The 15,994-nt window shown below is 40.7% G+C and overlaps 1 protein-coding gene across 1 annotated transcript in view; it reads right to left on the bottom strand.

Moving 5' to 3' along the window:
* Positions 1-15,791, bottom strand: part of TSPAN13 (tetraspanin 13) — a 28,663-nt gene extending 12,872 nt beyond the window's left edge. Inside the window, exon 1 of the mRNA XM_059712478.1 lies at positions 15,527-15,791. Within this exon, the coding sequence (XP_059568461.1) occupies positions 15,527-15,589 (63 nt within the window). The 5' untranslated portion in view covers positions 15,590-15,791. The remainder of the gene's footprint in view (positions 1-15,526) is intronic.
* Positions 15,792-15,994: the final 203 nt, after the last annotated feature.

Here is a 15,994-nt window from a genome sequence, read left to right as displayed (position 1 = left end):
AGGTTGGAAACTTTCTCTGTAAAGGGCCAGATATTTCCATCTGGCTTTGTGGATCACTATTCAGCTGTAACAGGAAAGTAGCAATAGAAAATACCCACGTAAATGAGCAGGGCAGGGTTCCAAGAACACTTCACTTAAAGACGTGAAATGTAAATTCATGTAATTTTCATGTGTAACGAAAATATTCTTCCTTTGATTTTTTTCAACCATTTAAAAATGTAAAACCATTCTCCGCTGGCAGGCTATTCCATCATAGGCAATGGAATGGATGCGGCCCGTGGGCTGTAATTTGTGGACTCTCGTTCTAGAAATCAATGCAGGAGAAAATGAAAACTTACAAGTCCCTACAAATAATTGCGATGTCAGAGATTTTTCTAAAGATGGGTCAGAGTTTAAGAGAATAATCCAAAACATTCAGATAGCTAGAACAGGCCAAAGATACAGTAAAGGAGCAGGTAGCAGGCTGAAAAATGTCCATCCACACTGTGAATATGACCTTACATAGCAACAGAATAAAGAGTATCTTATATGGCAAAAGATGTGACTAAATTAGGATCTTATCCTGGATTATCAGGTGGGCCCCCATGTCATCACAGAATCCTTCCTGCTACGGACACTTTAAGAGATGGAGGAAGGCTGTAACATTTAATTTAAACATATAGCTGAGCACAGAGAAACCGTGAGAAATTCCCACAGGCCAGAAAGGGAGAACTGAAAGTCAGAACTAGAAGCCAACAACTGGGACTGTGGGGGCCCAGGAGAGGGTGGGAAGGACTTCCAGTCCCTTAAAGGAGAAGGATTTGAGTTTTAAACCAGAAGAACTAGGAAGTGGAACTACGACCCTTGCACAGGAAGGACCTCCAGAAGGCTGTATTCCAGTGTAAGGGGTTATAGAAAAGCCCACCACTACACCCAGGAAGACAGTAAAGATTGTTCAGTCTCTGCAAAAAGCCTTCTGCAAGAAAGAGGAACACCAAGACTACCATGCCCATGTCTAGAGTCTAACTGTACACTGCCCAGGCATGCAGCAACCTTCAAGCCAAGCAATTTAGATAAAAGCTGACGGCAGGCTGTCATGAAATTAGCAGAGAAAAACTCACAGAAACAAATCCAAAATGACTCAGGAGGGGCACTCCTGAATCCCAGTCCTGATACCATTCCCAAAGAAAAAAAACAAAAACTTTGTAGTCAATCAAAAAATCACAAAACACAAAGAAAAAAATCTAATGGAGATGCAAAAATAGAATTAGCATTCCCAAGAACTTGAGGTAATAGAACCAAATGAATAGGAGTAAAATTAAACTCACTAAAAAGATAAAAGGAATAAAAACAACATGGGGGGGAAAGTAAAACTATATTTAAAAATGCAGGTCTGAAAAAGAGCCAAACAGAGCAAATCCAATAAAAACAGAAAGAAGAGAAACATGTAATAGGAAGGATAAATAAAGCTTCATTAAAAAAAGAAAAAATTGGTAAGCTTTCAGCAAAATCATTTTTTAAGAAAAAGAGGATTTCCGCAGCCTTATTTGTAATAGTAAAAAGCTGAAAACCTCAACACCATGACAAGGGAATTCATAAACTGGTGTGATCACACAGTAGAATACAAATGACTTTGATCCATTTCTATTAAGTTGATAAATTTCAAACATAAAAGATCTGAAAAAAATTGTATAAATATTGATAAAGCATGTATATATGTATAAGTTTTCAAACACAAACAATACCATATATATTTTTTGTGGTTGATTAATAGGTGAAGCTGTCATAAACATATAAATATGTGTGGAAATGACAGATGTTGGTTTCAGGATGGTAACTTCTTTGAGAGGAGAAAAATGGGAAATGGGATGGAGAGCACATATTATTTTCCGTGCATATGAAATATTTCCTGATTAAAACTAGCTTCAAAAATTTAACAGAACCAATTTTAACTTCTTCTGCTGCTTTCCTCTGAAAATTGGTCCAGCTTTCTTATTCAGCCTTTGTTCTCACTATTCCCCAAACACAGCTACCTACATTAAGATCTCATATGTCTCTCAGATAGTTCACATTAATTCCTATCTGTGCATCTCCAAGTACTGTCCTCATTCTCTCCTATAATTTGCTCCATTTAGGGAAAAGAAAGGCTTTTGAAAAGGTGGTATACACCTGAAGTCAGTAGGCAATGATTCATTGCATATCCACTTGTTTATGACAGAAAGCAAAGCTGTAGGTCATACTTGGGTGCTGTTACGTATGGAACAAGATACCACACCACTACACCCCCTTCTCATATCGTTCCCAAGCACACGCACCCACCTGCACACACACACACACACACACACACACACACTCACACACACACAAATATACATTCTCATTTGTAAGGTGGGAAAGAAGGTAGCTTTAACTGTTCAATGCACAACAAATTTTGCATTTATTACTACAACTATGAAACTGTCCAAACATAAACTCATTTGAGCTAATCATTTTCTGATAAACCTGCAAAGTATGTCAGGTTTTTTTACTTAAAATTTGAAAACAACATAAATGTTTTCTTGAATGTGACCGGTATTTTCAACACATGATAACAAAAATCCCCCAAGTAGTCATAATTCACTTTTTAAATTGGAAGTAAAACCTGAGGATTTGTGATATGCAACTAAATAGATTTGATTATTAGCCTCTTTAACTGCGACTATAAAGGAACTCTTTAAAGATAATAATTAAACTATTTCTGGGTAGTGGTAATTATGTTATGGTCGGTTTGTAATTTTTAAGGGAATGGGATTATAATGAAGTCTCCCAAACTAGCAATCTAACCATTGTTAACTTCCAATAAAATTAATTCTAACTGTATAATTTAAAAGCCTCTGTTTGTCACTAGAACTTGGTAGACACCAAAACTGCAGGAATCTTTTGTTCAACAACAGTTTCCTTATGAGACAATTGTAATAGAAAGTAAATTTAGACCCATGACAAATAGTTTCCTTCCCTTGAGACAGATGCTGATAAAAACAGATTGTGGACCTGTTAACTCGTTGATAGCAATGTTTTTATGAGCAGGAAGCGCCAACCTTTCCTGTTTTCCCTTTAAAACAAAGAAAAGTGAATCATGAAAAGAGCTTTTCAAGGAGAGATTACAAGAACTATAATCATGCCAAAGCCAGATTATAAAGTGTCTACAACTGGCATTGCTTCCCCAAGCAAATCCTGAGAGGAGGGGGAGGCAAAACCATTGTACACACACACGGCTAGATTATGACTGGGAAGAAACAGAGGGCACTGGTGGAAAGGACATAGCAATTCTCAGGCAATGCTCACGAGAACAAGGAGGCACAAAGCTGTGGCCAGTGATCTTAATCGCCCCTTCATGTTAGAGGTGATAAATCAAAGTAGTAGAATGACATGCCCAGTGACACAGAGGCACAACAGTGGGAAACTTTTTGCTCGGTGCATTTTTTGTCGCTGTAGGATTATATCATAGTGCCTAACAATACAGCGAAGTAATTTTTAACACTGAGGTATAATACTAAAGACAATATTATATTGCCTAAGAAATTGTAGTTTATTTTTCTTTGCAGCCAGAATGAGATGCTATATTCAAATATAGCATCTCTTTAATTTACTCCCTATTAAACCTGGCTGTATGGTCAGGAATAAAGGAACAATGAAGTCCTCTAACTCAAACGACCTTTCTTTGAGTCAACTACCAGGTTCATTTTGTGCTTTTTCTTTTTCTTTTGCCTGACCTAGAAATGTTGGCACATACAATACATTCACACACAAGTACACAGTGTATTACCTGGAGTAAGGGAGCCAGAAGTTCTACTCTGGATTAAAAGCCTTTTACCTTTGCACTCACTCTAGCAAATAAAATTGTTTAAAACTAATAAACATGTATTTTTGCACCTTCTGGGTTGATATATGCAATGCCATTATAGAATTTTAAAAAAAAGTATATTGTGCATAATGTTCTTCATAATTCAGTTTCAGTGGGTGCTGCAGTATTAAACCACTACACTAACCCTTTCAAATAATAAAGGAGTTACCCAAATGTTTTAGAATTAGGAATAGAAGAACCAGATAAATTGCTGCCCAGTGAAGAGAGCTCTGTAGTGGACATCTGTTGCTTTTACAACCCAGCTCATACACTTCTTGTAAAACTCTTAATCATAGTGTCTCACCAGCCCCCTCCTACCACTACCAACATCAGAGACACAAGATTTTGGCCCATCAATCATAGCTGCTCATCCTCCTATCCACAGTGATTGATCCATTTAATGGGTCCATAAACTAATAGGGTCAATCAGGATGTCCCATCTAGCTATCTACACTAATAAAAGAGAAAGATGCAAATTGACCATACCTTTGTGACACCTACTAGCCAATCAGAAGTGAGTATGCAAATTAACCCAACAAAGCTGGTGGGTTAATTTGCATACACAGGTACAGAGTGGCCAGGGGCAGGGCGGGATGCAGGCATTCTGGACCGCCCCAGTTGCTCCGGGCCTCTGGGCAGTGTGGGAAGGCGGAAAGGTGGCTCCGGCCGGAGCGAAGGCGGTGCCGGCAGCCAGGGGAAGGAAGGCCCATTCTTGCATGAATCTTTGTGCATTGGGCCTCTAGTATATATATAAAAGCCTAAGTGACCGGCCAACCGGCCAGTAACTATGACATGCACTGACCACCAGGGGGAAGACGCTCAATGCAGGAGCTGCTGAGTGACAGCAACTTTGTAGAGCGCCCTCTCACACTCCAGGACCCCTCGGGGGGTTGTTGGACTGCCGGTTTCAGCCCGATCCCCGCAGGCCAGGCTGAGGGGCCCCATTGGTGCACAAATCCATGCACCAGACTCTCGGATGATAATACAGGGATATGTAAAGATTTTTGAAAATGGGCTCCTCTGGCATAGCAAGCTATCAGGATAATTAAAATTGATTCTGCCATCTTGCACATATAAAGATCTAGCCTCAAAAATAATCTAAGCAGAGAAAAGGTGAGCTGAGAAATGATAGAAGGAGCAAGAGAATTCTGGCCTTTTCTGAGCTCCTTGATCCAGTTACACTTGATGATACAACTACTGGGTGTCCAATTATATTTAAGAGCTTATGCTACCTTGCCAACACATTCTTTTAAGCTCATCTATAACCCATGAAGAATTCTGATTAACATAGGCTCTGTTTTGCAAGCACTTACCATAAATTTTTTAAATGCCTGCAAATTTGCTTTGACTCTGTCTACCTTCACCACTGTGACCACCTTTCCAAACAACAAGGAAATTAATGAGTCAGAGAAATGTCCTAGGCCATCTTCTGCAAGCACCCTTCCTACACTTACCAAATTTAACTCCAGCCTAAATTTCACTGCTGAGCAGGTCAGTGGTTGACTGCAGACTGGGAGCAGAGGGAGGGATTACAAAGGAGGATAAGACAACTTTGGGGGGTGATGGAAATCTTCAAGGTCTTGAGTGTGATGATGGGTTCACAGGTGTATATGTCAAAATCCATTAAATTTATATCTTAATGGGCAGCTTATCATATGTCAATCATACCTCAATTAAACTGTTCCCCCACTACCATCCCCCCCCCCAAAAAAAATGACTTAACTTTACCAGACAATAGCATTTTACAGCATCACCCTTCTTCTGGTATGGAACAGATCATGATGGCTAGCATTACAGATGCAATTTGGTGCCGAGGAAGAAAGTGACATCCAAGGATGATGGAGCAGGAAAACAGATGAAGACTAGGACTAGACAACATGCTTGAATTGTGCACCTGCTCTGGACATGTTGCTTCATGAAAATAATAAAGCTTAGTACTGAGTAGCAATAACTGGGTTTCTATTACTTACATTTGAACTCTGTTCCTAATATGGTGTTCTCTAATGGTCTTTTTCTTAAAGCCAGTAAGATCAGGTCATATCCACACTGGCTATCTTTTGTTTCTAATTTTAACATAAAGTCCAAATCCCAGCTTGACAAGTCCAAGAATGCAAAGGGTCTGGATTACCTCTGAGGTGATTCATGAGTCACTTGCCCACCTCCAGCCATACCTGGAATTCTTCTGCACTTTAAGTGCCACACAATCAAGGCTCATGTAGGCCTGGTAGTCTTAGCACCTGGCTAAGTGCCTGGCACAGAAAAAGGTACTCAAAATATACTGCTGGAGAAAAGAACTCATAATATCACTCATAATGCGGTAAGGACCAGCAAAAGCTTATTCCCTAACCTATACAATATTTGCAGAGAAGAAATCCAGCCTCGTGATGTTCCAGATTATTCTTCCTCTATGAAACCTATAAAAATGTTTTCATTCTTTCACTGAATATCTACATTTCAAAAACAAGATGCAAAGAAAGACTGGAATTATTTCTACAACAGTTACTTTTTTCTTCTTCTGAGCATCCAAATTCTACCAGGGCAAGTAAGTAACTTTGAGGATAAAAGGGAATGGGGAACAACTGAAAAAACTAGATTTGATGCTGTTGTTAAATGATTCAAAAATGTTTTGACAGCACAAAAGCAAGAGACATGGTGGTGGTAGTGGAGGGTGAAAAATATAGAACAGTAATAAAATTTACTGGTAGAAGGATTACACCACTAAAATGTAACAGTATCCACACATGTATAAAGAAATCAAAGGCCCTAACCAGTTTGGCTCAGTGGACAGAGCGTCAGCCTGTGGACTGAGGGGTCCTGGGTTCGATTCCGGTCAAGGGCATGTACCTTGGTTGCAGGCACATCCCCAGTGGGAGGTGTGCAGGAGGTAGCTGATCGATGTTTCTCTCTCATCGATGTTTCAAACTCTCTATCCCTCTCCTTTCCTCTCTGTAAAAAAAATCAATAAAATATATTTTTTAAAAAAGGAAGAAATCAAAGGCTCCAGCCCTGACCAGAGGGTCATCCTGTGCACTGGAAGGTCGTGGGTTTGATTCCCGGTCAGAGCACATACCAGGGTTGTGGGTTCAATTAATCTCCCTCTCTCTCTCTCTCTCTCTCGCTCTCTCTCTCTCCCCGCCCCACTTTCCCTTTCTAAAAAATCAATAAAAGACCTTAAAAAAAAAAAGAAAACAAAGGCCACAGACAATCTGCCTCTCTAAGGTTCAACATTCCCAATGAGGAATTATACTTGAATACTGACCTATCCCTCTGAACTTCTGCTTAATGTGGAAACAAAAGAAAATGTCAGCAGTGATGAAGCACGTGTTTCTACAATGCCAAACATCTGGGTGGAAATCTGAAAATTCTATAAATAAATCTAGATATTGCTAAACATCCAGACATTTAGTGTTGACGCCAAGACCTCAGTTCTCCGTTTAATTTTCCTTCTTCAAATGACACCAGAAGCCCACGAGGCCTTTGTCACATATTTTTCTTCGTTGTGCCAAGCAGATTACTTTACACTTACAGTAAGTAATAACTGCTGAGAGGAAATTATACAAAGGGAATTCAAAAGTAAGGGACCCTGACTTGCCATTTTCCAAGGATAAATAGTTTGAGATGGTACCTACAGATACCAACAAACTTCCAACACTATCCCTTACTTCTTTGCAGCAGTCTGGGCAACAAGAAGTGGAGCTGTGGGCAGAAGAGCCCTGCAGTGATTCCTTCGTTTTTTAACTAAATGCCAATCATATGCAAGCCATGTTCTGGGCACTCAGGAAAGCAGATCTTTATTGTTGAGGGGTACATAGTCTATCATATGAAAAATAAAAGGGTAATTGCCCTTTTTAATGACTATTTCACTGATGAATTCAAGTATCAAGTTTTAGTCCTCATCTAAATACTTAGCAGCATTTGACACAGATGTTCAATTCTATCTCCTTGAAATAATTTGCACTTGGCTTCTAGGACACCAAACTCTACCGGGTTTTCCTCCTGCCTGACCAGCCATTCCTTCTCAGACTCCTTTGCTGGCTCCTCCTTGTCTCCCAAAGCTTTTATTATCAGAGCATCCTTGGTTCAATCCATGGACCACTGGCCTTCTCCATCTATCCTAACTTCTCTATTTTATCTAGACTCAACTCTTAATATCATGCTTACTGCTAATGGCTTCATGAATTTAAACCTCCAGCTATTCCTCTCCCCTGAACTCCATTGTTGTTAGTCTAACTGCTACTTGAGATCGCCACTTAGGAATCTGATTGGCATCCCATCTAATAGTGAACCCCTAATTTTCCTCCAAAAACCTGCTCCACACACAGTCTTCCCCATTCCCATTAATAGCAGATCTATCCTGCCAGTTGCTTAGGCCATAAACATGGGTAATCTGTGACTTGTCTCTCATACCCCATTCCAATCCATCAGGAAATTATGTTGACCCCACCTTCAAAATATACTCCACATCTGACTATTTCTCTTACTTCCATTGCTATCATACTGGTCCAAGCCACCGTCACTCTCGCCTAAATTGTTGTAATAGCCTTACATGTGATCTCACTGCTTCCATTTTTGCCATCTATAAGCTATTCTCAATTCACTAGTCAGACAATCTGTTAAATGAAAATCAGGTCCAAACACACCAATTTCATTTGGTGTAAAAGCACAAAGTCCTTATAGTGCTCTGAAGACCCTTCATACTCTCGGTCCCAGAACTTCTGACTCTTTATACGACTCCTCCCCCTGATCACTCTGTCCCGGTCACACTCCTTTCTGCCTCTTGCATAAACCAGGAATACTCCTCCAGGCTCCTTCCAAAGGCCAGACACTCTACCTTAAATACTTTCCCATTTGTCCTTCCATTTCCTTCAAGTCTTTGATTCAAGCAGGTTAATCCTGACCACAATATATAACTATGTACTTATCCTCCCTTACACACCCCTACGACTCTTCATTCTTTTGACTCCATTTTAATTCATAGCAAGTTTTTACCTTCTACTATGATATATAATTTATTTACTTATTTGGTTATCATTTATCTCCCCCATAAATGTAAGATTCATGAAGGCAAGATGTTTCATTTTGGTTTTGTTCACTGCTGTTGATGCCCAATCAATATTTATTATGAGAATGAATAAAAGAAAATTATTTTAATTCACCTGGTAATACATTTATATTAGACTAATAATAATACAACAGACTAATAATATTAAAAACCCTAGCCAACTATAACTATAGTACAATTTTACAGGAAGTTGGAAAAAGTTTCAGGAAAACCTCAGAAATATATAGAAGGTTGACCAACAATGAAAGAAAAAAATAGTAGTTCAAGAAACATATTAGATTCTATAAGTAGATAGATAAAGGTAATTCCTACATTTTATTATTTTCAACACAATGATAACTTTCATGTTTTAAAATATTTGGTTGTCTTCCACATTTAATTTTGATCAAATTATCATGTTCATACACCATTAGGTATGCTTGATCTCTAGTGAAAGGAGGCAGCCAATTCTGCAAATTCAATTCATGAAATATTTAGAGAGTATAGGTTCTGTGTTAAAAAACAAAACAAACAAACAAACAAAATCATGTGCCCTGGCCAGTGTGGCTCAGTTGGTGAGTGTCCTCCCAGGCATCGAAAGGTCACTGGTTCAATTCCCCGTCAGGGCACATGCCCAGGTTGCTGGTTCATCCACGGTAGGGGAGTGTTCGAGAGACAGCCAATTGATGTTTCTCTCTAACATTGATGTGTGTGTCTCTCTCTTTCCCTCTTCCTTCCTCTATCTTTCTAAAAATCAATAAAAACATATTTGTTAAAAAATGCTGCTCACTGAAAGATGCAACAAACAGGAAGCTATAATGTCCACAACAAAAGGTTAGTGGTCTTGTTGGGAAAAAGCAAGCAGAGCTATTTACAATATGGAGCATTGGTAGGGTCAATGGCAAAGTCAAAGTAAAACAAAGTCTTACAACATGAGCTCTCTGCCTTAGTTGTAATTTCTGTAGCTAGAAAGATATATATGGAGAAAGATATATATGGAGATATATATGGATAGATAGATAACTTACTTTTTAAAAATCACATGCTCTTCCCCTGTGCCTGAATCCTGATTGAACTACTTTAGGGTGGCATTCAAGTATTAAGATTCACAAGTAAAAATTTAAGGAAACAAGTCATCTGACTAAAGAAAGAAAACGCTCTAATTGAGTAACTTCACAAAGACAGAGCAAGGCATTAATGGCTGTCAGCAGAAGATCAGCAGAGACGGAAAATCAAGGAAGGGCAAAATATTTGGGAAATTCTCTGTGGGTGAAATCTATAAAGGGATGCAGATGGGAGGAGCAGATGGTGACAGATCGTGTGTGGCATGCTAAAGAATTTGGGTTTATTTTCCAAGAGTTTCATCCATTATTACAAGTGGGTTTGGGTTTATTTTCCAAGAGTTTCATCCATTATTACAAATGGGTTTGGGTTACTCATTTTGTTATGGTAAGACAGTCTGGAGGATAAATTCAGGTAATATAAATACTTTAAAAAAAAAAAAAAAGTAATTCAAATGTATTTGAAGTGATGATGGCCCACTTTTAAACCACCTAAAACTGTATGTAAAATTAAGCCACTGAAATATTCAAATCTCACTTTACAAAAATAGGCTGAAATACATTTTTTCCCCAAAATTAACTGTTTCTTTGTAAATGCCTCTAAATCAGTGGTTCTCAACCTTCCTAATGCAGTGACCTTTTAATACAGTTCCCCTCATGTTGTGGTGACCCCCAATTTCATTGTTACAAATTGAACATAATTAAAGCATAGTGATTAATCACAAAAACAGTATGTAATTATATATGTGTTTTCCGATGGTCTTAGGCGAACCCTGTGAAAGGGGTCGCGACCCACAGGTTGAGAACCACTGCTCTAAATTATGTAGTCAAATTTTGTGAAAGTCGATAATCTCATTTCAAGTGAGAAATGACATAAGTAGCACATTTTTGTCACTGTGTTTTAAAATCAAAAGCTAGGAAACTTTATAAACATAAAAGGCACAAAGGCAGACTATAAATATCAGCACAAAAGCATCATGTGAAAATTCCAGGTTCTGCAAATAATGGATCATTTTTAAATTCAAAATGCAAGTAAATATTCAGCAACCACTTAAATATTTTTAATTCATCCAGTAGTTTGAACAAGGGCAGAGAGAAAAATAATATAAACCTAACCACACACTAAAATGTCAAACAAGATTATTACTATTTTGAGCTATAAACTCTTGGTTGCTTAGTGTCTGCATCAGTTAACACTATTACTATTGGCCTGATAGTTTGAAAATTTCTTCATGATAATATGCAAGTTTATAATTCAGAAATTTAAGATAATTCAATTTTTCCACTTATAACAATTTAATTTTTTATTTCTGTAGTACATCCACATCTCTCATTTTATCCTCACTACAACCCCATAAGGGAAGAGTAAACAATATCATAAACAAAAACCTGAAGCTCAAATAAACTGTTTGCCAGAGGTTACATTCCAAGCAAGTTGTAGAGTTAGTGTTCAAACTTGAGTTTTCTTCCTGAATCCAGTGCTTTTTCTTCCCATAAATTGCATAGATAAATATGTTTTTATCTGATAAAGATGGTATGTTTACCCATTTTACAATGTGTATCTTAGAAGAAACAGAAATCAGTATAATTTTTGGTGCTGCATGGAAATTTTATTTTATTTTGGGGGAAATTTTTATTAAAGCACTCGAAGTCATAGGGAAAAAATCGCAACAAAAACAATCAATAAAATAACTTGGAAAAATTTTAGAAGAATGATTATGGAAAAAGACACAAAACTGAAACTTCTGAAGTTGACTTTTTCCTGTTAAGACCACATTTTAACTTATTTTCTGTTCCTTACATTCTTAATTAAAACTATATATATAATCTACATATAATCTCAACTACATATAATCTCAACAGTGCAATTCGTAAAAGTCTTTACTCTGCTTAAGAAGCACAAAGAGATATATTATAAATCTTCAAAATGTTATACATATTGTAATACATCATTTATTTCATATTTCCTAAAATTCCCCACAAGTCACTAGTATAACTTTTTAAAGGTTATTTTTCACTATTTGCCAAAATATTTTCAATCAAAATTATTTGTTTAAAAACTATTAAAGATAAAATAAACCATTTCCAAAAGTAATTTTAATTTGTATTTCTATCCAAAACTGTGTAAAAAAAGACCCATGCAATTTCTACATTTCCCCAATTCAATCATACCATTACTCCCCTAATTTCTCTAACCCTCAAGATCTCCCCTGAACGTTACGTCACCTGAAGGCAGTTCTTCCCATCTACAGCATTTAAGTTTCCCACTCCATGCATCTCAACTAGACCAGTCTTCACAGAATGGGTTCGTATTTGCCTATGTATGTGTTTATTATTTCCCACAGTTTTCAGCACCCTGTAGGTAAATGTTTACTGACTAAATAAAACTCTTGAGATCATACGTAGCAAATAAACAAAGAGACTTAATAAAAGCATATTGCTTTTAAAGCCCAGTTTGGTTCACTGTTGTGTTCCCAGACTGAGAACAGTGCTTAGCACACAGTAGGTACTCAAGACAAAGCTTTCAGTTTATTTTTTTAAAACTATTTTTAAAAACTATTTTATTGATTTCAGAGAGGAAGGGAGAGGGAGAGAGAGATAGAAACATCAATGATGAGAGAGAATCATTGATCGGCTGCCTCCTACAGGCCCCCTAGTGAGGATCGAGCCCTTAACCCATGCAAGGGCCCTTGACTGGAATCACACCCGGGACCCTTCAGTCCACAGCCGGACATTCTATCCACTGAGCCAAACCAGCCGGGGCTCAGTTTCTTTAAATGTGAACACCTGAAGGAAGCCCTACTCTTTCTCATGAAGGAGCACAATGAGGCTAGCTTCTTCCTCTCTTCCCATACTTATAAACGGTTCATATTGCTACACTTACAGTGGCTCAGTACTAAGGATCCTGTTAATTGAAACAACCAAACCATAACAACCAGGGCAACATGCACCTTCGTCTAGTGATCAAATGTCCATGACAGGTTTGGGGAAGGTTCCTTCCAACCTGTTTTAGTGACATGCTTTCTGAACTGATCAGAATTTCTGCTCTAATCTCAGGCTTATTAGCAGGCCACCTGCGTACAAGGACAGTTTGGCTGGTAGAGTCCTAAGTTCCTCAAGAAAATCTTCAACACAAGAGAGATGACCCAGCAAGCCGTGGCCTTTACCCTTGCCACTCCTAATGCAATTCTGATTTTACTAAACACTTTCAGAAATGACTTCAGGCCTGATCCTGCATTTTGGAGCATGTGTTAGAGATGGTGACTCAGGTGGGATCAGAACCTATCTAAGGGTCCTCCTATACTTGCCTAAAAAAAAAAAAAGCATGTCTTTCAAGTCTTCAATCTCAAATCCCCCTTCCTCCACCCACCCACCCCCAACCACCTCACATTTCTCATCATAAAATGTTGAGGGAGAAACCAGGGAAAATCCAGAAGATAAATAATAGCCCTGGTACACTTTCAGCATCTATTTAAGACCTGGTCCATCTCCAGGCCTTGCTTTACTTCTCGTTCATCTCCAACTTAAACTGCTTAAGTTATATTAGCTTGTTCAGCGTGTATAAGAAATAGACACTAATTCATTTAAAGAAAGATCCTTTCGCCTACAAAGCCTAGGATTTAAAAGGGCTAACCATTTTTATAGTCCTGTGAATTCCCAATTAATTAAGTTTTACTGCATAGCTATTAAAATCAACACAATACACTTTAATGCTCAATAATTTAGAGTAGGTATAAAAGTCTTAATATGTTCCTTTAGAATTACCTTTCTCCTTGCTTTCCTGATATACAGTAAATACAACTAGAAATGATATAATTTGAAAACAATAGGATTAGATTTAAAAATGTACATATTGCCCATTATATACAGACATCTCAGTCAAGTAATATGCAAAGTAGACCTTCCTGTTATAAACAGACACTATAAGGTTAGGTGTCTGGTGAACAGGTGACTAAATCATTGGGGGGGGGGGGCGGGGGGGGGGCAGAGGTCAGGGCACAAAATGATGAATCTGAAGGTCTAAGCAGCCCATCCATGCTAATTAAAGGAAATACCTGGGGAATTGGTCAGCATTTACTTAATTAATAATCAACGTGATAAGCACTCTTCAGGTAAGACAAAGGTGGATTTTAATCTGAAACTTGCCATGGATCTCCGATTACAAGGCGGTCACGTGAGATGTTCTAGAACTGTTTTCCCCAAGCCGACCATGAGTGACCATGTTGATTAGATTCCTAACCAGAAAAAGCCTATTTTATTCCAGCTTCTGTCCTGCCTTCAGAGCGTCGCAGTCCTGTTCACATACAAAGGGCCAGTACTGGTAAACTGACCCAGCCACCCGCTCCTCTTGGTGACCACAAGGCAGCCTCTTCATTCCAAAGACGTAACCTAAGCTGGCACAGATGGCCTAGCTCGCTGCTACTGCAGGGGAGCTGGGTTTGTTTTCAGGGTGGGGGCTGCAAAACGCCAGGAGTATTTATAGAAGGAAGCAAGCCTCTGTGATGGAGGGATGATGACAGCAGAGGAAGTATCTCCCCTCTGGGAAGATCCGGATTCCAAGGCCTGGGTTCTACTCCTGACTCGCCAGCTACCAGCTAGCTACCAGCTATGTAAACGTATTAAGACCCCTTTGGTCTGTGATCCGATGGATTTAAACAATACCCCTTGCCTGGGATGCATGTCAGTATGATGAACAAAAATCTCCTATGTCAAGCCCCGGACGTGGTACGCAGTCGACAAACGGAAACCTGCTCTCCCATCCTCCGGTTCACCCAGAACTGAGCTCAAAAATCACAAAGAGGGACTGCAGCGTGAGCCCTGCAAGGCCCAAGCTGGTTGGCAGGGAGAGAAACGACTTGGGTGGAGGCTCGCGTATTTACCGAAGGATTTCGTTTAAAATGGAGTTCGGATAGTGATAAGAGGAGAAGACATATGGAAAAAGCATCCAGTAGGCGCAAAACAGGCCCCCTCCCCCCCCCCCAAAAAAAGACATCCCTTTATGTAAACACAAAACAAACTTCGGAAGCTGCGGATATCCTGCGAACCTCCTCTGTGGCCTCAATGAAAACCACCGGAGCACGTAGAGCTGACCTAGATGCACAGGGGCCACGGGCCACCTTGTCAGTTGCAGATCACGCTCTTTTGCAAAAAACGGTCCTCAAACCCGAGCCCACTCCCCCGCCTCCTAACCCGCCCCAGATGGGCTTTGGAAACCTGGGGGGAGTATCAGAAGGGTCAGCGCGAGGGGAGGTCTGGGCAGATAACTGAAAGGCAAGGAGGTGGGAGAGGGGGCGGGGTGGAGCAATGTGGCAGGGCCCGGGCCAGCGAGCCACAAAGACCGCGGCTGCACAATAAGGGGAAAGAAGAGACTGCGACAAGCGTCGGCTCCTGGTGGCCCTCGGGGGGCGAAGGCGAGGCCCGGTGCGCGCAGAGCGTGGGAAGACGGGGAGGGGGGCGTGGGCTGCAGGAAGAGAGCCGCTGGCCGGGCTGGGAAGCCCAGCAGCACCGGCCCGAGCAGGTGCAAAGCCCCCGGGCCGGCAGGGAGGGGCTCGGGAGACTCACGGTGTAGAGCAGGTTGAGTGCGCACAGGCAGTTCTTGGAACACGCGAAGCCTCCGCAAACCATCTTGGAGCCTGCGGTGCCCGGCCACGGCAGGTAAATCTGGCCCGCGCTCGCGAACAGCCTCTTTGTCTTGGCCTCCGGGGCCTGGCCGAGCCGGGAGAGCCGCGCGGACAGAGGCGGGAGGACCGGGGCCGGGGAGCTGTGCGCGGCGCGCCCTGGGCGGCTGCGACCCGCTCGGGAACCTGCGGCCGCAGCAGCTGGAGCCCGAGCCCCGCCCAGCACCCCCGCCTCGCCCCGCGCGCTGATTGGCCGCCAGCGGGGAACAAAGGTAGGAATATGCAAATCGGTGCGCTCAGCCAGTCGGGATCCGGGAGGGGCGGGGCGGCCCTGGGGCGCCGGGGAGGGAGCCGCGGGCGGGAGCGTGTGACTCGGCCTCGCCGCGGCTTCCTGGGGAGCAGGTGAGGAGGC

This window comes from Myotis daubentonii, chromosome 10, assembly GCF_963259705.1.
Source record: "Myotis daubentonii chromosome 10, mMyoDau2.1, whole genome shotgun sequence".
In the NCBI taxonomy this organism is placed as follows: domain Eukaryota; kingdom Metazoa; phylum Chordata; class Mammalia; order Chiroptera; family Vespertilionidae; genus Myotis; species Myotis daubentonii.
The sequence above is the reverse complement of the archived record's forward strand: the minus strand, read 5'-3'. Positions and strand labels throughout refer to the sequence as shown.